Source organism: Medicago sativa, chromosome 1, assembly GCF_051527215.1.
Source record: "Medicago sativa cultivar Bolivia chromosome 1, Bolivia_mono, whole genome shotgun sequence".
Classification (NCBI taxonomy): Eukaryota; Viridiplantae; Streptophyta; class Magnoliopsida; order Fabales; family Fabaceae; genus Medicago; species Medicago sativa.
Genome location: NC_140749.1, coordinates 91,376,675 through 91,396,839, shown reverse-complemented (window position 1 = coordinate 91,396,839; position 20,165 = coordinate 91,376,675). Strand labels below are relative to the sequence as shown.

Below are 20,165 nucleotides of genomic sequence, written 5' to 3'. Positions count from 1 at the left end.
TTATTTTTTGGATAAGGAAAAAAAAGCAAGGGAAAGTGAAATTATGACATGGATGTTCATGGATCAACCGACACTGTACTCTCCTAATGTCTCTCTTATTTTCAATAAGACGAAGTTATCTAACTAAGCTTCAACTTAATTAACACATATTCACCTTATACTAGGGGAAGCACCCCTTGATGCCTACAATTTGCGTCGCCGTTACACAAAGCAACATTGAAATTTGAAGAATCATGTTCTTATTCTCGAAGTCTAATAAAAGCAGCCTCAAGACAAGAAATTCTCAATACATAAACTTTACTATTATATATTTTCAGGAACAATCCTTTCAAGAAAGTTGAGCAGGAACAAAGTGGGTTATTTTTAATCAAAAACGATCCATGAACACCCAATTTTTTTTACATGCATGTGGTTATTCACGATGAAAGATATGGTTAATTCAACTACTTGAATTAACCATATTTTTGTACATGATTAATCAAATATCATGATTGTATGAAAAAGTGGGTTTCCACGAAACATTTCTTATTTTCAATAAAGCGATTTTACTATCAGATAATGCATTGTGTTACCAAATTACAACATAAAGAATTTATTCAAACACAATTCAATAAAATCCTTACATCTCTACTATTTGTGAATTTCCATGTTGAGAAAGCAATAACAAAAAACAAATTCAATGATGAATGAATACAAAGACTGTGTGCTGTACATTGTCAAATCAATCTAACAGAATCTTATGCACATGTGGTTACTTTCTTAGTTGTGTATAATTACTAATTAACCACTGGATGAGCGGAATATCCGTTTGATAATGGCAAATTTAGGGGAAGGAGTCTTGTTTAATGGCGTAACTTTCTTTGAGATTAATTTACCAACAGTTGTTTTTGATATCCTAAATGTAAGTATCACCTTCTTTTCCAATACATTCACCACAATTGACTCTGTCTCTGCTGAAAAATTATAGATACGGGGGAACATGTATTAGAGCTAACAAGAGAAATAACATAAACATCATCACAAAATTCATTACACTTTAGTATAAAACAGAAAATGTGTTTTATACTAAGTTCTGCTAAACTCACATCAGAATCATAAGTTCAGATATCTTATAAGATACCATGTATATAATCAGTGAAAGATAAATAAAGTTTCTAAAAAAAACAGAAGATTTAACAGTAAATAACAATAATTGTAAGGTAAATAATAACAGTAATTTAAGTCATAGATATCAGCACTATAGCCCTATAACATTCCTCTAGCTTGCAGCCAAAAACACATGCAGGGCTTATAAATTATACAGTAGCAACATAAACAGTAAGGACCACAGCTCTTTTCCTCTCTGTCTTCTTTAACCTCTTCTTGCAAAGCAAATAGAGGAATATTGAGATTTGAAGAAAGCAATTTTCACATAGAGCATTAAAATCAATCAACAATTTCTCAATCATGTGCAACACATATAGCCAGCCATACATGATATCTCCTTATTTAACAGAACAAAAATGATACAGAAACAAGCTTACTACCATTCATTTTTGTAATAATGTCAGCAACTCTCTTCTGGCAGGTTTCACATTGCATATCTGCTGAAAGAACAACTTCCTGCACCTGTTCTCAACAAAACAATCACCATTAAACACTATATATATAGAAATTCAAGCTCATTTCAAAACTCAAAATACAGTAAAAGGTTCAAAACTACATACCAGTGGCAGTGACAAAGACTCCAAAGATGCAAGACTAGTCCCAGAAAGAGGAAAACTCTTGGACATTTTTATACCAGCTGATTTCTGAAGATTCCTTTTATCATAATAACAATCTTCAAAAGCCTTAGTTTTATTTAACTTCTTATTACTCCTCTCCAACAGAAACTGAGTGTTTATTAAGCTTGTAGTTGATAGAACAATTTCATCTCTTGGGATGCTTATGACTTGAGTTGTTGGTGGGGTTGGCAGAAAATGAAAAATAGCCAAAAAGGTGAAAATGGCTTTTTTATTTTATGATGACTATGTTAACATAGATAATTTGTTTCACTAATATACTGGAGTGGAGCTAGCAGGTCCCACATAGTGACATAGTGCTTGATTGTTTTTTTCTTCACACGATTTATTCCTACAAGGTTGCTTATTTAACCGGGGGGCACTAAATTAATTGAATTGAATGGGTCAACTACACTAATTATTGGCTAGAATAGAACAGCTTAAGAGACAGCAAGCCAACCAAGTTGAGCATGTCAAAATCAAAACTGAAGTGTGTGACTTGGCTTAAGCCACTTGGGAGAGAGAAGCTGAAGAATAAAGAAAAGCAGCTTAGGCTCAATGTGTAGATGTTGATTAGTAGTATTTTGTATTATTGAATGAATTAAGCCAACATAGTTAATTATTGTTATCCAGAAGATTAATATTAATAGCATTGGATCCACTTCGTAGGTCATTGGGTGTGTATGAGTAAAGTCAAACAATTGGCTCCATCACTGACAGTGGTCCATTTCAGAATGACAGCATGCATTGAAATTCTTGTATTCTACTACCTTCGAATCGATAGTCTTCTACACGGCAAAGTACGATGCCTTTTCTATGCATGAATACCAAACTCTCTTTGATTATGAATAGAATAGGTATCTCTCTCTTGTACTCTTTATTACTCCATTTATAAAAATATTTACAAATATGGTAACCATGATCGTGGATTAATTCATGGTAACCATGGCATGAAATTCTATGTTCTACTATATTTCTTTCTCTCTAGATAGCGAGTCTTTGTATTTTTTTGTTTTGAATACGAGTCTTTGTACTTCTTATCTAAACTAAACATCAAACATTTGAACTTTATTAATAGCCATTTAAATTAGTACTACTTATATTATGGTTTCTCAAAGTGCACAAATATTATTACAATCGCATGTGACTCACCCGTAAAAACGTTACCCACAACAATCTCTCCTTTTCTCAAACTCTCATTTCCAAATTGAACTGACAAAATTTTAAGGAAATTCTTTGTGAAACATGGAAAGCATGGCAGAGGAAATGGGGGTATAGTCTTCAAAAACCATGCTATGGATGGGACAAGATGAGGAATGTCCTTGAACAAAGATTTGATATTTCGCTTTAATCAAAATAAATCAACAACCACCAGCACCAAGACAAAATGATGTTAATATAAAGATATGATTATAAAGATTTGATATTTCACTTTTAACACAGCAAAATGATATTAGTTGTATCACATTCTTATGGGTGGCACTTTGGTGACATTAATGTCACGGTGACATTAAATCTGAACCACACATTGTCATTGTCATTGCATCTGGGCCACACAACACATCTAATGTCACCCAATGTGTGGCCCAGATTTAATGTCACCGTGACATTAATGTCACACAAGTATTTCCCCATTCTTATTCTTATGTCCTCGTGAGCAGGGGCGGTTCTAAGGCCCGGCGAGCCCGGGCACTCACCCGGGCTCCGGCCCAAATTTTTTGCAATTTCTTATGTAAATCCCCTTGAATTTCTTATATAAACCCCTATAAATTGGGCAATTTCTTTAAAAAATTTTATTATTTGCTTGCAATTTCTTATGTAAACCCCTATAAATGTATTGCAAATTTTTTTTCGCCCGGGCTTTATAAAAATGTGCTCGTGAGCTTATCTCAACTGGTAAGAACAATGCATTATATATGCAAGGTCCGAGGTTCAAATCCCGACCACCACAAAAAAAACATTCTTATTCTTATAGGCAAGCATAATAAGTTGACAGTAATTAAATAATGTAACATTTACATTGTAACTCAAGATTTTATATTCATACAATACTTTATAGGCCAAATAAACTGTTCACAACTCTACTAATCTTAAGTTTTTTTTTGGTTAGAAACTCTACTCATCAAAAGTTGTGGATACAATGCATGTGTGAGGCAATTTCATGTGCACCCTTCCTAGTGCATGTGCCAATAGAGAGACCTAGGAGTAATAGTTTCACTTTAATGTAACACCATACCATATTTGGCGAGACTCTATTTTCTTAGACAGGTGTTAGTTTGACTTTCTCTCAAACACCCATTCAAGCTCTTCCTAGATTCTAGCAGAAGGAATTCCACATACGATTGCATCATCCTTAAATTATACACAAGGGAATTTAGGGAAACATTACAGAACTTGTTATTCGCCAATATCCCTTTCTATATTTATTCTTTTAGCAGCATCCACCTGTGACAGCATATATCTATTGTCTTCACATTGAGCATTAACAATACCAAATAATGAAAACAGAAGCTCGTATGTTCCCATATGAGGTAAAAGTTTTATATTCTGCAATTTTTTTATTAGATAAATGTAAGCCCTTACAAGTGCCGGAGTACAAGAGTAACAAAACTCTGGCAATACAAGAGGAAGGAGTTTGGTAGGGAGAGTTAACTTTTGAATCCAGTTGCTCGAGCTAATTGGCGCTTTCCCATGCAGCTTATTGATGAAATGAATGGAAACATATCATGTTATTACACCATATCCAAGCCAAACAGTAACCAACAATTGAACGGCAACTTAGTATGTCATTTAACATAATGCTTGACTAGGAATCAATATATGTAACCAAGCAATTGGGCTCAAGTGGTTAATGAGCTCCTCCAAAGGACGAATTGTTTAGGATAACCTAAGTTTGATTTCTGGATGGAATAATTGTTGGTCAGATTTTATTTACCCGGCCGAACTCTGGATTACCAAGGCCCCCCTTCCCATGAGAACCGGAGGGTTAACACAAGAAAAAAGAAATCAATATATGTAAATGGTAGTTCTAGTCTGTTCTTACTCTACTTCTCTCGTATTATGGTGAATTACATGTCCTTGATTGCTTGCCTATATCATTGTATTTCCATTCTCTAAAACTGTAACGACAACCAACAGGAAATATCCGAAATAAACAAATAAATAAACTCAAGCATTGTAGTACAAGATTCTTCAACTCCAAATTTCCCCATCTTCCATATAACAAGATTATTCTCTTTCAAATAAACAAAAACACTCAATTAACAGGGAAATAAATGGCATATATAACTGCACTTCATCAAAACTCTAAGGAGATAATCACAACTTGTTGACCACTAGTATATAATCAATGATAATCAGAACGAATTGCAAAGACCAAATAAGACTATTACCCAAATAGACACCACCATTCACAAGGTTGCGATGATAAAGATCCGATGGAAACTTAGAATATTTTTTCCAACTTTATTACCCAATGCGAAAACTCTCACCTCGTTGGGATAGGAAGGCCACCACCTTATGTTTGGCATTTAAATCATCATAAGCAAACGAGAATTTGGATAGTTACCTAAAATGCGAAAAGAGCCTAGTTTTTTGGGCAGTGTATTTGGGGTTGGGTTCCAGAAATAGAACTATTATACTTAGTGTTGATAGAAACAACGAGAAAGCATAGCAATCCATTGCAGGAACCAACGATAGACAATCGTCCTTGTTCCTCAATTGGTAGTAATGATCATCATTGGAAAGGGTGATAGACTAGCTCACCAATAAACGACGTATGAGGAAGGGAATGAATAAGGTATATCCTACAAAGTATGGCGAGAATAGTGTGATGTGTGGCTTTCCTGAAAATATATTGAGATGCATTTTGACAAAAAATGGATTGGAGAAGTGTGAGTTACAGGACTTGCTCACACACTTGGGCCAGCGAGAGATTTCACCGAATTTTCTTTTGATAAATTAACCATTTAAGGTCTATCACTCTTGTCGCATTTCAACTTGAGGTCATTTAAGGTGGTCCGTCCCAACGAGGTGAGAGTATAATGTTTGCAAAAATAATCGAAGATTCCCTACATATCCTTATCATTGTATTGTACCCGCAAACTTCTGATTGACGGTGTCTATTTGAGTAATAGTCTTCACAATAACTTTCATTGTGATTATCATTGGGAGAGTATCTTATTATTCGGCAAGTTGCGACTAGCACCCTCAATTGAGGATAGAGACATACACAATACAACTATATTTATTTGTCAATGGTTTGTGTTAATGCAATGACATACTTAGTTGCCATTCATTTGTTTGACGGGTCCTAATTTATTAAAGCCAATAGAAAATTATCAGTGTAGAAATATGTATAGGAACTCAATAGCTTGAGTTTACTTGTTTTCGTTTTATGTAAATTAATTGCTATTCTATTCTATTGTGCTTCACTTTCACCTTGTACTACGGTTTCTCTATGATCCTCCCTAAACATGACACATAAAATTTAGTTATTTTGAGTCTTTATGTTAAGTAATTTTAGTGATGCAAAAATTAAATAGCAGAATTTAGCTGTATTTTTCTAAATACAAATTATATGAAAATAGTATTAGTCCAACAAAAGTGCTCTGTTATTGCTGGATGGATACAAGGTCACAAACTAGCCAATGCGTAAAAAATAGATAGATAAGACCAAAAAAACCTGTTAAAACGCCTTTCGTTTTTCTCTTCATGATTCTCAATCTCTTGTTCGGTTTAAGCGTGAAAATAGGAGATATGGTTTGAAAGTTTTTATCTGAAATTCCGTGCGGTTCGTTTCCTGCAATTCGTTTCTGGAAAATTCTGAGTGTGTCAATTAAATTTACTAGGTTTTGGGTAAATACAATTCCAACACAAATACCTCAACTCGACCCACATGTTTTACCAATTTTGTTTTAGAAAATAATTTAGTATTTCTTTTCTTGCGGAAGAAACTAATGTTTTCCAAAACATATTTTTATGTAATATTTTCGCCGTTTATTTTTTTTATTTTATTTAATCATTTGTGTTATAAAATATCATCGTTATCTTTTATTTAATAAAAAATATAATCAAAAACTCCCCCGTAAGGGAAGCATCACTTGATGACTACGATTTGCAATGCTGTTACCAAAACCAAATCGTAGTCATCAAGAGATTTCCCTTATGGAGGAGTTTTTGATTATTTTTTTATTAAAAATAAAAGATAACGATGATATTTTATAACACAAATGATTAAAATTTGAAGCATCACATTCTTATTCTCAATCAAAGTCTAATAAAAACGTGGGAAGAAATTCTTAATACATAAAATTATATTTTTTTCAGTTGAACAGAAACATTGTTGATGTTCTGCCAAATGTTTGCAACTCTGCGTTAAAAGCAGTCTTTAAAATAATTGTTAATGTTATCGATGCTCCCATGATCATGGTAATCCACTAATATGGGAAAATACTTGGGTGACATAATGTCACCGTGACATTAAATTTGGGCCATACAAAGGTGTTGTGTTGTGTGGCCCAGATGTGTTGTATGTGTTGTGTAGCTCAGATGTTCTGTGGCAATGTGTGTTGTGTGGCCCAGATTTAATGTCACGGTGACATTATGTCACCCAAGTGCTTCCGCTAATATGGCACCCAAGGCATGAAATTTTATGTTCTACTCAGTCTTTGTATTTCTCTTCTGTGATAATAGGAGTCTTTGCATTTCTTATCTAAAGTCTAAACATCAAACATGTGAAACATTATTAATTAATAGACAATTAAATAGTAGATACTTAAATTATGGTTTCTAAAAGTGCACAAATATTATTACAATCATATTCATATGCAAAATGCAACTGACTCGTACATCACACGGATGATCATTCTAGTATAAAGGTAAAATATAACAAAAAGAAAGTGCAAACAAAAAGTACAAAAGTTTTAGAAATTCATGGGTGAATGATCTAGTATAGTAAAACAAAAAGAAAGTGAAAAGAAAAAGTACAAAAGATTAAGAATCAAGACAAACAGCTTCTCAAGAAACAGTGCGCCTGGTAGAACTAAATTTATCTGAAAGTGAAGAATAACTATAATGTTAGGTTTTCTGGGTTTTCAATGATTTTAGAGAATGTCTGAAGGAAGGCAGCCAAGTCAGCTCCATAAATTATTCGGTGATCAGCTGTTACATTCACCTGAAAAGGAAAGTTTAGACCCAATTAATTTGATCCTGCGGAATAAAAATAAGAACAAATGATTTCATATGGTTCTTATCAAAAACTGGGAAGAGAACTATCTGAACCAGTATTTGACATGGTGCTTCTTATGACCACATTAACCAAAAGCCAAATAATACATCTATCATGATTCATGATATATGATGCATACAAGATAAAGACAAGAAAAATGTTTTCTACCCTTATATTTCAGAGTGAGGCATCATGCATGTGAGGTCATTAATTTATAAAATTTGAACACGGTAGTGAAACTGTGCATTTGAATAGGATAAAAAGGAACCACCGTTTTTTCCGAATTTTCGGTTGTGGAAAAAGAAAAAAAAAAAGCAACAATGAATGTCCTAAATGACTCTACTGGAGGCTAGCCCAACTTTTTCTCTAATTAGTGTTTCTAATCCTATTTTGCCTCGTGTAACCAATCATGATCACAATATTCTCATCTAGGCAACACTGAGTTTACTTGTTAGCTTTTTACCACCAAACATTCAGTTGCATACACAATATTGAAAATCTTATAACTATGCAATGGATTTTATTCTTTATGGTTGAGTGGTATTTTCTATTGCATATAACTCAATTTCATCCATCCTATTTTGATTGTGATTGATATCCTCCTCTATCTCTATGTTCCTTTGTATGATAGATCTATGATACTTTAAATACTTTAAATCAAGAGACCTGTATTAAATGTTCACCTCTCTGATAAAATTTGTTTTGCATTCCATATACTATTTCTTTACTATGGCTTAGGTTGAAATTGTCTCACAGGCTTTATGACATATCACTAGCTTTTCAATTGTTTACAAAATAACATGTGCTACGATACCGTTTATTGGATATGTCCAGTAAGTATTTCAACATCCAAGATCAAAAGATACGGGACAAAATGCTTGAAAAATGAAACAGACAAATTTGAAATCTAGCAAACTGGATTTTGTGTTGCTCTAAAATCTCTAATCGAAGTGCATACCCATTGTGACTATAAAAGCAATAACATTGCATTTGAAATGATGATTTGCAGACATTCCCATTTTATGGTTTCTAGATGTACACCTCCAACAGAGTCTTGCAATTTGTTTGCAGAGAATCAAGTGTATAGATTCTTCAAAAGGAAAAAACAAAACAAAACACTAGAGAAAACTGTGGTTATAGGTCCTATGCGTCCATGCATATAATATAGTATGTTGAAATTTCATTGACAAGAAACAACTCCAATCGTTTACTGTGTCAAGGAACTTAGCAGAAGAAAGATGTTAAACTACAAAATGAGCCTATGTGGTATATTAAGATGCACCTTAGCCACTAGGAATCAATCGAACTATCCAAATAAGGTTCCTGTGAAACCTATCTCTATAAAGAATACAGGATGAAAAGTAAAAAGTCTAGATAAGACTTTATTATACAATAGAGGAATAATGTATGATCCAGGCCAGTTACGAAAGAAGCCTTCTGAACATTGAAAACTTTGGTTCATCAGGTAAGAAGAGAAGGAGTCAGAAATTTGAGAAATAGAAAATTCATAGGCCGCACTTTATGAATTTTAAGATTAGAAAAAAGCATTATGGTGAATATTTGAGACAGGGCCAGAAAATTAACTCTGCAGAAAAATACTAGAGTTCATATTCCTGAACATTACTGAAGCACGGCACCTTGCAGGTGTGATAAAAAAATTATGCAATTTATTAACCCTTGAGAAAAATGTACTCATGTGGCTCAACACCACTCAGATATAATTTAAAATTCAGGCTATGACCCTATAGTTAACATTTCAGAAAATTATATTGCTAATGTGACATGATGCAAATGCAATCTAAGGTTCTACCTCATACGATGGCCGCAGGGCTATGACAGAAGGCCTTATTCTATTAAGAAAATGTTCGTTTATGTTCTCACTCGGGGATTCATCTACTGTTCTAAGCAAGCATGAATGCATAAACAGCAAGGAAAGTATATATACTAACTCACCAGCATTTTACTTTTCACTCTGAAGAATCCATCTGTATCAGCAAGAACAGTGGGCTTTGATGCTCCAACAGCCATGATAGCCCCCTGAAATAAATGACAAGTTTAACACCTCCCAAAAAAAGGTCCAAATTGCTAGAAAATAAGCCAGATAATCTCTCAAACTAACAACTCAAAATATTAGAAATAAGCACTAACCTGGCCTGGTGGAAGTATGGCATCAAATCTGTCAACTCCAAACATACCCAAATTGGAAAGCGTGAAAGTTCCTGCAGGCAAACAGGCACAATTAATATCCGGTTAAAACGTTCAAGTAACACAGAAACCAGATAGCCAACAACAACAATAAACAAACCTGAATTATACTCATTTGGTTGCAATTGCTTTGAACGAGCCTTTCCAACTAGTTCTTTCCACTTTTGAGACAACAGATACAAGTCCAACTACAACACAGCAACAAACAATCAACAAATGAATTGAACAAAAAAAACAGAAAACAAATTTAAATTCACAGACCTTATCAGCATCCTGAAGAACTGGAGTTATCAAGCCACCGTTGATTGCCACAGCAACCGCAACATTAATGTTACTATTGTAATGAAAGTTCTTGCCATCTTTGCAGGTGGCATTAACAACTGGATGCTGAACAAGTGCCATAGCTACAGCCTTCGCCAAAATAGCAGTCATCGTCACACCCTTAGGTTTCACCTGAAAAGAAAAATTCAACATCAAATTTCAAAACTCCAATACAACAATAATATTCAATCTCAACCATCCATCCATCACCTAAATTTTCAAATTAAACAATGTCATCATCTATAAAGCATTGGCACATACATAGACATCGGACACACGTCAACACCCGGAGGTAATTTGAAAAAATGACATAATTGAATGTAATCACATGTGTCAGTGTCAAACACCAAACACGCCTCAAATTAGAAGTGTCAGGGCTACAAATGTCATCATCATATATAATCATTTTCAAATTTCAAAACTCCAATACAATAATAATATTTAGTCTCAACAATCCATCACCAAAATTTAAAAATCAAACAATGTCATTATCATATATCATCATATTTCAAATTAGAAAAATGCACATTTATACCTTCTCATAGAAAGCATCAAGAGCATCAGTGATAACTGGATACCCAACACGGAAAGTAGGAACAGATAAACTCTCCATCATATTCTTAGCAACAGCAGATTGCATCGTTGTGAAAGCAACATTACTCGAACCCGGAATCGCAGCTGGTGCAGCAGTAGAAGAACCACCTTTAGGCGCGGTGGGAGCAGGAGTCGCCACCGGAGCTACATTACTCATCACCGGTGTAATCCCAGCAGCAGCCTCCACATCCGCCGGAGTAATCCTACCAAACGGACCAGTCCCATTGACTGATGCAATGTCAACCTTATGCTGCTTTGCAAGCTTCTTCGCTTGAGGTGTCGCTGTGATATTCTTGGGACCATCGGAAACAGACTTAACCGCCGCCGGTGGAGGCGGTGGTGGAGGAGGAGACTGAGAAGTTTCCTGAGGAGTCGCCGGAGGAGGAGAGGAAGAGGAAGAAGAAGAAGCGGATTTGACGGATTTAGCCTGGGCTTGAGCTTCAGCGATATCTTCAGCAGTTTCAGCAAGTAAACCAATTGGAGCACCAACCGGAGCTGTTTCGCCTTCGTCGACAACGATAGCGGCGAGAATGCCGTCGTAGAAAGTTTCAACGTCCATATCAGCCTTATCAGATTCAACAACAACGACACTATCACCTTTGGAGAGAGTGTCGCCTTCGGATTTGATCCAAGAGACGATTTTACCCTCGGTCATAGTGGAACTGAGTGCAGGCATGAAGATTTCACGGATCTTAGCTTGGATTTTGAAGGAAAAGGATTTGCGGGGAGGGGAGGAGCGGTGAGGGAGGAGGAGAGTGGTGAATTGAGGGGTGCGAATAGAAGACATTGAGATCATCGAAGAAGAAGAGAGAGAATGTGTATTCATTTTGGAGCAATGAGAATTAATGAATGAATGAGAAATGAGAAGAAATATGAAGAAGGAGGGACAGGTGAGAGGGGCGGAGAGGACGAGGGAGAGTTGCTAGCTAACTACTGTTCACTCTCTTTTCTTACTCCTTCCTTGTTGCCCAACGAACTTATCGAAGCAAATCTTTTGTTTATTTTATTTTCGGGATATTAGTCGTCTTGGTATATTGATATATTAGTCATTCAATATATTTACTCATAATAATCTTCAATGTATCAAAAAAATTTAAAATAATTTTGATTATTCACTTTGTTAATCAAAATCGTCTTTGTTGTTAAAAAATACTTCATTAATATTGATAAATTAGTCATTCAATATACTTGTTTGTTATCATTTGAGTCTCTATATGAAAGAGTTTTGTGAGTATTTGAGAATTATTTTAGCGTTAGAGACTATCTTAACTAACAGAGTGCACAACCACAATTATTTTGATATAATAAGTGACTATTGTGACTACTCCTTGCACATTCATGGACCAAAACGATCATTACCTCTTTTATTTTAGTTTCGACGGATGCAAGTACAACAAACTGGGGTGCAAGTAACACGGTGAAAAAGTTAAGTGAAAAGATTTTTCTAAAGTCTTTAAAGATGATCGAAAAACATTGTTAAAAGGTGGTGAAGAAAGCATTGTGGCGTCAATGTCATCTGACATTGGCCAACTACAATGTGACAAGTGCGGTTCTTATTTATCTTTAACAAGGATTTTTTGTTTTTTGCTATTTCTTTAAACAACAGGTGACACATTGTGGTTGGTCAATGTCACATGACATTCACACCACCATTTCACCCAAGTGTTATCCAGTGAAGATATGTAGAAAAAGAATGTCAAAAATAAGTAATAGTTGCACTTCTATTTTTGATGTTCAAGGTAAATCTTTGTCTTTGAGCAATTCTATTTCTTGCAGTAATGGTGATTGGACAAATTGGTTTATTTTACTTTTTACATGATAAGCCTGAAGTTAAGGTGGGGGATGTGAGATGGGTTTCAAACTCGCGAGTAGACTCTTACGAGTTTACAAGTTTAGAAGGCAAAAATGAGTGGAATCGCGCATATAATCATTTTATGGTAGACTTGGTAGACTCGTTAAGGCTCGTACAGACTCGTATAAGTTTGTGAGTCTATGACGAGTCTATGAGGTTTTTTGAAAAAACAAATTTTTTTTAAAGCAAAAAACCCGAAGAAGAAAAAAACTCAAACTAAACAAAATTTGAAAGGAAAAAAAAACCTAGAATCCTCTTTTCTTTTTCGATATCACTCTCAATTTAGAAACAAAACTCTCACTTTCACCGAAGATAGAAGAATTCAGGTCACTCTCACCTTCGTCGACAGCATTTTCTTCTTCCTTCATCGACAACGTTCTCTTTTGTGTATCGAAATATTGTGGGAGCTAATGTTGCTAATAATGATGTGCAAAGTGGTGATGGAAGCATTGTGGAATTAGTTGTAGGTTAAAACAATCCAAGTTAGGTTACGGTTAATGATGAATAAGGTATTTTATCTGGGGTTGAGTTTGATGATAATGGTCAAGATGCTTGTGAAGATGACGATGACGGTGATTTTGACGATGAACATGATTTTGCTAGAGATTTGGATGTTTGAAGCCATTGTCATATATGTTTTATGATTTTTTTGGTGTATGTAGTATCCAATAGGAAGGAACTAGGATCTTATCCACTTACTTTTCTACTTTGCTTGCTCTAATATGAGTTTTTTTTCTTAAATTGTTTGTTATGGAGTTTGAAATTTTAATTTTTATGCTAATGAATGTTATATTATAAATATATATGTCACTTACATATTTTTTTTAAGGTCAATTATAATTTTTCATAGACTCATACGAGTCGAGTCTACAAATTTTTTTCGAGTCTATGTAGACTCGTGAGTCTGACAACCTTGGTATTGGGGTTAATTATAAAGGTGAAAAATATAGATTAGTCAAACTCAAAAGTATAAGAAAATATAGTATAGACGGTGAGAGGGTGTGAGGGAGCAAGAAAAGGTCAGTGGGAGAGGGTGTTAGGGCTAATGAAGGAGGTTGAGGAAGTCTTATCGATAGGGTGGAAAATGGAGGTCTTAAGTAGTGATGGTTGGTGTAGTGCGGTTGTTATGAATATATTATCGTATAATGTTAGAGGTTTGGGGGTATAGCCATTAGAAAATAAATGTTTAATCTTATGCGGCATAAACGTTCAAATTTTGATTGTATTTATAAAAACTAAAGTTTATCTTGTGGATGAGTTCTTTACGGAGACTCCTTAGGGTTCTCATAATATGGATTTTTCTAATCACCTAACGGTAGAAGATTCAAGGGGGTATACTGACTTTGTGTGATAATTCGTATGTGTAGGTTTTCATCAAACCTGGAGTGAACCACACCAGAAACCTAGATTAACCAAGAAAGTATATTTTGAGCTTTTCCGCCCCTAGAGTGGCTAAGCTCGTAGTGCCTCGATACAGGCAGACCGTAGCAGCCTCTGACCTTTGTACCGGGAAATTTTCCCCTTCATTTGGGCAGGCTATGGTCATAGTCCTTCACCATGGGTAGATCGTAGTCGCCTTTTGTTTTAGTGTTAGGATATTATTTTGAAAGCATAGCCTTAGATTCATGATAGGTTATGATATTGTTTACACTTAAAAATAATTATCTAGTTAGCTAACATCGGCAAATAGGCGATTGTTATTTGGGCCATGAAACCCTTGGCAGAGCAAAGGTTAGGGCAGTCGAGCGAGGGAGGACCGATTCTTTCTCAAGTCCACAAACCAAGAACGTAGGTCTAAAGAATTTCAGACTAATCAAAGCTAAGTAGTTCTAGACAACGAGGCTCTAAATCTACGCTCCATATTTATAACACTGTTAACCATATAATGGGCGATGAGAGAGGAAGCATGATCGTGGGGAGTTGCCCACCAGTGAGAAAGGAAAAAATAAGATAAGATTATTGTTTTTTGGTTTCTGCTTTTAAGTCAACTCACGTGTATCATTCAATATTTTAAATTTTTTCACACAGATGTTTAGAATATTATAAGAATTCCTCCAAAAAAAAATTAACAATGTATGAATTAAATATGAATTTTTATGTTTTGGGCGCTTAAAAATCCAAATTTAATTCATGTTTTGTTAATTGTTTTTTTAGAGATTCTTATAATATTATAAATATTACTACAAAAACTCATTCAAAAAAATTGAAGAGTACACATGATCAATCTTAAAAGCAGGGACCAAAAGTGTGGGCGGAGAACTTTTGAATGACTAAAGTTAATTTTTTTAAGGGGATTAAAACAAAAAGTTTGAATATTTTATGGGACAAAAATATATAAAAATAGAAAAATAAAAAATATAAGATGTTAATTTTCCTTGAAACGATTACCTTAAATTCGATGTACAAATTATTTATAAAGTAAAAAAAAAAATTACCCCTAAAAAGATGAATAAAAAAAATAGAGATATTTTCTAGAACTACATCAAAGAAACTTAAATTTAACTTGACATAATTAGGTCCTGCCTTCAACAAAGAAAAAAAATTGGATCTTTGTTCCTCGCATCCTCTGTGCGATAAGAAACTCAAATGTCGTATAGTTCTTTTAAAAAAATAGTACTTGAAAATTGTCTGATTTTAACGAGGTATCTTTTTTGAGCAAAACGAGGTATCTATACTATACTTCATATAAATGTAATAGTTGTAACCAAAAAATATAAAAATTTTTTTTGGTTACATGAGAAAAAGTCAAAACAAAGCAAAAATAAAATAAAAGAGACTAATGGCCACGAGGATAAGCAACACCCATACGATCTGCCGTAAGCAATAAACGAAGCTCAGCTGGAGGATTAAGCACGATCAATAGATCACTCGTAGACCTTGTTCCAAGCTTGGCTAAGAAGTCAGCACACATATCACCCTCTCTGAGAGTGTAACATAAATGAAAAGTCCAATCTTTAGCCATGTACTTTCTAATAATAGCTATCTCATTTCCATAATGGTGAGTAGAAACATCAGCATACCGCACTAGGTGAATAGTATGCATGGAATCAGTGTAGCAAATAATGTCTCTCAGGCCTTCATCCCAACAAATTTGAATCCCATGCATTAATGCCAAGATTTCAGCATGAAGAATATTTGAGTAGCCAATATTTCCATGAAAGCCACACATAAATTGTCCATCGAAGTCTCTAATTAAGCCACCGAATCCTGCCATCCTCGGGTTGGTTTGAGCACTACCATCCACATTAAGAATATATGAGTCAAGATGTCCTTTTTGCCAAGAAATAAGTTGAGGCTGAATGCGAGTAATCTCCTTATGCATACTGCTGAAAGCTTGAGTAACATTATGAGTCATAACCTCGATCTTTGACAGAGTAGCCATTAGAGGCATGTTTATATCATCAAAAACCTTTGCATTTCTAGCACACCAAATACTCCACATGGTAATAGGAATCACAATGCCAAGCTTGTCAACACTATCATGGGACCACATGAATATCGAGCTATCCTCCTCAGGTAAACCGAGACTAGGACCCACCATCAAGTTCCATATAGCTTTTGCTCGGTTGCAATTAAACAAACAATGAATTAAGGTCTCGGGTTCATTATCACAAATAGGACAAATGGAGTCTAATGGGATACCTCGATGATTCAATATAGTTCGTGTTGGGATCGCAAGATGCATCACTTGCCAAAGGAAGAATTGGATGTTGGCTGGGATTTTAAGTTTCCATACCCAATTCCAAGAATCTCTAGGTAAGAGAGGAACCGTCTCTTCATCATTCAACCAACTATATGCAGATTTTGCCGAGTAGGCACCAGAGGTACAATTATTCCAAATCCAGTTATCAGTGACATCATCCACGAGGTGAGCCGTCGTTTCCAAAATCTTACTTCTGACATCTTGAGGCAGCATGGTATAAACATTTTGTAGGTTACCTCCATCCCTGGTAATAATATCTCGAATTTGAATATCAATATCTTGAATTTGAACAAACGGCACAAGATGACATAAGGGATCTTTTAGCAACCAAGGTTCGTACCACATACTAGTGGTACCATTTCCAATTTTGAAATGAAATCCATCCTCCAATACTTTAAGTGCTTTTACAATGGCATTCCAAATAGGAGAGCCCTTGCTATTTCTCATAAGGAAAATATTAGATCCCTGAAGATACCTTGCTGAAAGAATTTGAGACCACAAATGATTACTAGGTTTAAACATATCCCACACAAGTTTACCAAGTAACGCAATGTTTTGTTTCCTCGCAATTCTCACTCCAAGACCCTCGTTCTTCTTAGATTTAGTAATTTTTTCCCAACCAACCATATGCATACCTTTATTTGTGGATCCTTTCCATATAAAGTTACGAACAGTTTTGTCAAGATGGTCACACACATACTGTGGAAGCCACTGAATTTGCATACTATAAGCGGGGATTGCAGTCAAAACAGAGTTAGCAAGAGTCACACGACCTGGTTTGTTTAGAAGCCTTCCTTTCCAAGATGCTAGCTTATTAGAGACTCTATCCATAATAGTAGAGAAATCCTCTTTCTTAATTCTTCCATGGTGCATTTGGAAGCTAAGATATTTCCCTAAGTTGGTTGTGAACTGGATGTGAGTGATGCTAGTGATGCTTTCCTTTCTTCTTCTAGTAACGCCCGCTGAAGCAAACACTCGTGACTTATCCAAGCTAACTTTAAGCCCTGACATAGAACAAAAGTCGTCTAGAATCTTGTTAATTACTCTTGCTTGAGATGGTTTGGATTTGGCAAATAATAACACATCATCTGCAAAAAAGAGATGAGAGATGGTAGGACCATTGGCCGAAACTTGAAGGGGGAGCCATCTACCCGCCCTAACCTCTTCCTGAATCATTTCCCCAAGTCTCTCCATGCAAAGCACAAAAAGATATGGGGAGAGAGGGTCACCCTGCCTAAGGCCACGAGAAGGCTTAAAGCTTTCAGTTTTGCTACCATTCCATAACAGAGAAATCGAAGTGGAAGCAAGACTATGCATAATTAGAGAAATAATGGAAGTAGGAAAACCGAACATGATCAAAGTTTGTTTAAGAAATCCCCAATCCACTCTGTCGTACGCTTTTTCCAAGTCAAGCTTGAACACCATGTCTCCTTTTTTCTTCTTTTTCTTATTCATATGATAGATAATCTCTTGCAAAATGATGGCGTTATCTTTGGTACTCCTTCCCGGAATGAAACTACTTTGGAGAGGCGAGATAATATCATTAAGGAATGGTCTCAATCTAGTGACTAGAACCTTAGAAATAGTTTTATATGTGACATTACACAAACTTATGGGTCTGAAGTTCTCGTAAAGGAGGTTGGGTGGTCCCCTTTAGGAATCAAAACCAATAAAGTGTCAGTTGTGGCAGCATCAAAGGATCCCATCTCAAAAGCATTCTTAACAAAATGCCAAAAATCATCTCCTACATACCAAAAAATATAAATGTAATAGAGGATTTTGGATGATTTTATAATTTATTTATAATTTTCTAATTTTACCATTATAAACTCAACTTTTGTTTTCAGTTTTAAATTAAATTCAAATCAACATCATATTTATTGGAAATTTGAAAAATAACTACCAATTTTAATTTTTTTGAGTTAAACTACCAATTTTACTTGAACTTTTAGTTCTAATTATTTTCACATTCAAATTTGAAAATATTGAAACCGAATATTAGAAGTGAAATTTAAATGTTTTCAAATAATTTTTTTTTTCCTTCAAAAAAAATATAGATATTAAACTTAACGTTTTTTTGAATTAAATTAACAGAAATGACCAAACCAATACTTTAAATAAAGCTAAGGGACATAAACTGACCTTTTATTATTTATGAGACCAAACCGATACTGGAAATAAAGTTAAGGGCATTTAAGCCTTTATAATACTTTGCTTTTTTTAATGAACTGAGTTTTGATTCCTTTTTTTTTTTAGGCTTAAATATGTTTTTCGTCCCTGCAAATAGGGGTCGCTTAAAATTTCGTCCCTGCAATCGCTAATCCTTTTTTTTTTACCCCTGCAAAGTTTAATCACTTAAAATTTCGTCCCTTGACCCAGTTAATTAATGCCACGTCATTAATTTGATGACGTGGCTATGTTAAATTGTCAACCCACACGTGAAATGACAGCTTTACCCTTATCTTCATCTTCTCATTCTTTCCTCTTCTTACCCGATCTTCAAACAACATTCATTCCCAAATTGAACAACCACAACAACAACCCAATTCAGGTTTATCAACCAACCAGTTAACAAGTTCGAAAGACCATGAACAACAAGAACAACAACCCATAACCAAATGGGTGTGGACATGAAAACAGAAATCAAAATCAAATGGGTGTTGATTCACGGAATGGAGACAAGAAAGAGGAAGAAGAACAAACAGAAGCATGAAGGTCTGGATCGAGTGAAAAAGAGTGACTTTCGTGATTCCAATTTCAGAAACCGAAAACTCGCCGGAGAGGGAACAAGAGGTTGTTATCGGCGGAGGGACGGTGGTGACTGGATGCAAAATCACGACCGGAAGAGGATCGGAGCAGATACGGCGGCGGCATGGACGGAAACCTAGTAAAAACAAAACAATATACAACACTAATTACTCTCTTGCTTTCATCTCTACAATGAAGAAGCCATATTCATCTTGCTTTTATCTCTACAAACAGCAGCAAAACAGTGGTGGAGATTGTTGTCACCAATGAAAACACACAAACTCTGATTCAGCAATATCCCGACAAGCTAAACCCATTCAGCAATATACCCATTCTCAATTTCAGAACCCCAACAAGAAATTGAATTCATAGCAGAGAAGAACACATGACATAATTAACAAGAAGCTAAACCCAGGTGAAAGGATCGATGTGAATATCTTTGGTGGCGACGCCGTCGGTGAAAGAAGGATTTGAATTAGCGACGGATTCTTCGGGTCGAGAAGTGATACCGAATGAGTTTGCTTTGATTAAGAAATATGAAGAAGAATGGAAGAGTATGAAGAAGAAGAAGGGAATCAGTTGCAGAGAAGAGAAGAGAAGATGAGGGTTTCACGTTTTGAAGAAGACAAAGGAGGGGTAAATTTGTCCTTTCCCATGCCATTTTGCTAATTTGATGACGTGGCATTAATTAACTGGGTCAAGGGACGAAATTTTAAGTGATTAAACTTTGCAGGGGCAAAAAAAAAGGATTAG

At 35.1% G+C, this 20,165-nt stretch overlaps 2 protein-coding genes across 3 annotated transcripts; both read right to left on the bottom strand.

Annotated features, from left to right (window-relative positions):
- Positions 1 to 576: 576 nt before the first annotated feature.
- On the bottom strand, positions 577 to 2,035 carry LOC146959094 (uncharacterized). Of its 2 annotated transcripts, none has more exons than XM_085740621.1 (3): positions 1,707 to 2,035; positions 1,527 to 1,608; positions 577 to 950 (listed from the first exon to the last, which is right to left on the bottom strand). In XM_085740621.1, exons 1-3 carry the CDS (start codon positions 1,770 to 1,772, stop codon positions 781 to 783), a joined length of 318 nt encoding a protein of 105 aa, XP_085596747.1. In that variant the 5' UTR covers positions 1,773 to 2,035; the 3' UTR covers positions 577 to 780. The 2 variants fall into 2 exon arrangements, with proteins under 2 accessions (XP_085596747.1, XP_085596746.1); XM_085740620.1 differs by having other exon boundaries at positions 577 to 953; positions 1,707 to 2,021.
- Positions 2,036 to 7,510: 5,475 nt separating this feature from the next.
- On the bottom strand, positions 7,511 to 12,061 carry LTA2 (2-oxoacid dehydrogenases acyltransferase family protein). Its single transcript, XM_085740616.1, has 6 exons — positions 11,051 to 12,061; positions 10,456 to 10,647; positions 10,295 to 10,382; positions 10,138 to 10,208; positions 9,943 to 10,026; positions 7,511 to 7,935 (listed from the first exon to the last, which is right to left on the bottom strand). The coding sequence occupies exons 1-6, from the start codon at positions 11,933 to 11,935 to the stop codon at positions 7,831 to 7,833; spliced, it is 1,425 nt and encodes a 474-aa protein (XP_085596742.1). The 5' UTR covers positions 11,936 to 12,061; the 3' UTR covers positions 7,511 to 7,830.
- Between the last annotated feature and the right edge of the window lie 8,104 nt (positions 12,062 to 20,165).

Excerpts from the sequence above, each read along its gene's own strand:
- LOC146959094 (XM_085740620.1), bottom strand. The coding sequence starts at position 1,772 with ATGTCCAAGAGTTTTCCTCTTTCTGGGACTAGTCTTGCATCTTTGGAG. Across the intron at positions 1,609-1,706 it reads AGTCTTTGTCACTGCCACTG|GTGCAGGAAGTTGTTCTTTC; the intron begins GTATGTAGTTTT and ends TGTTGAGAACAG. Across the intron at positions 954-1,526 it reads CATTATTACAAAAATGAATG|CAGAGACAGAGTCAATTGTG; the intron begins GTAGTAAGCTTG and ends ATAATTTTTCAG.
- LTA2 (XM_085740616.1), bottom strand. The coding sequence starts at position 11,935 with ATGAATACACATTCTCTCTCTTCTTCTTCGATGATCTCAATGTCTTCT. Across the intron at positions 10,383-10,455 it reads TTCTTCAGGATGCTGATAAG|TTGGACTTGTATCTGTTGTC; the intron begins GTCTGTGAATTT and ends GCTGTGTTGTAG. Across the intron at positions 7,936-9,942 it reads GAGTGAAAAGTAAAATGCTG|GTGAATGTAACAGCTGATCA; the intron begins GTGAGTTAGTAT and ends TTTCCTTTTCAG.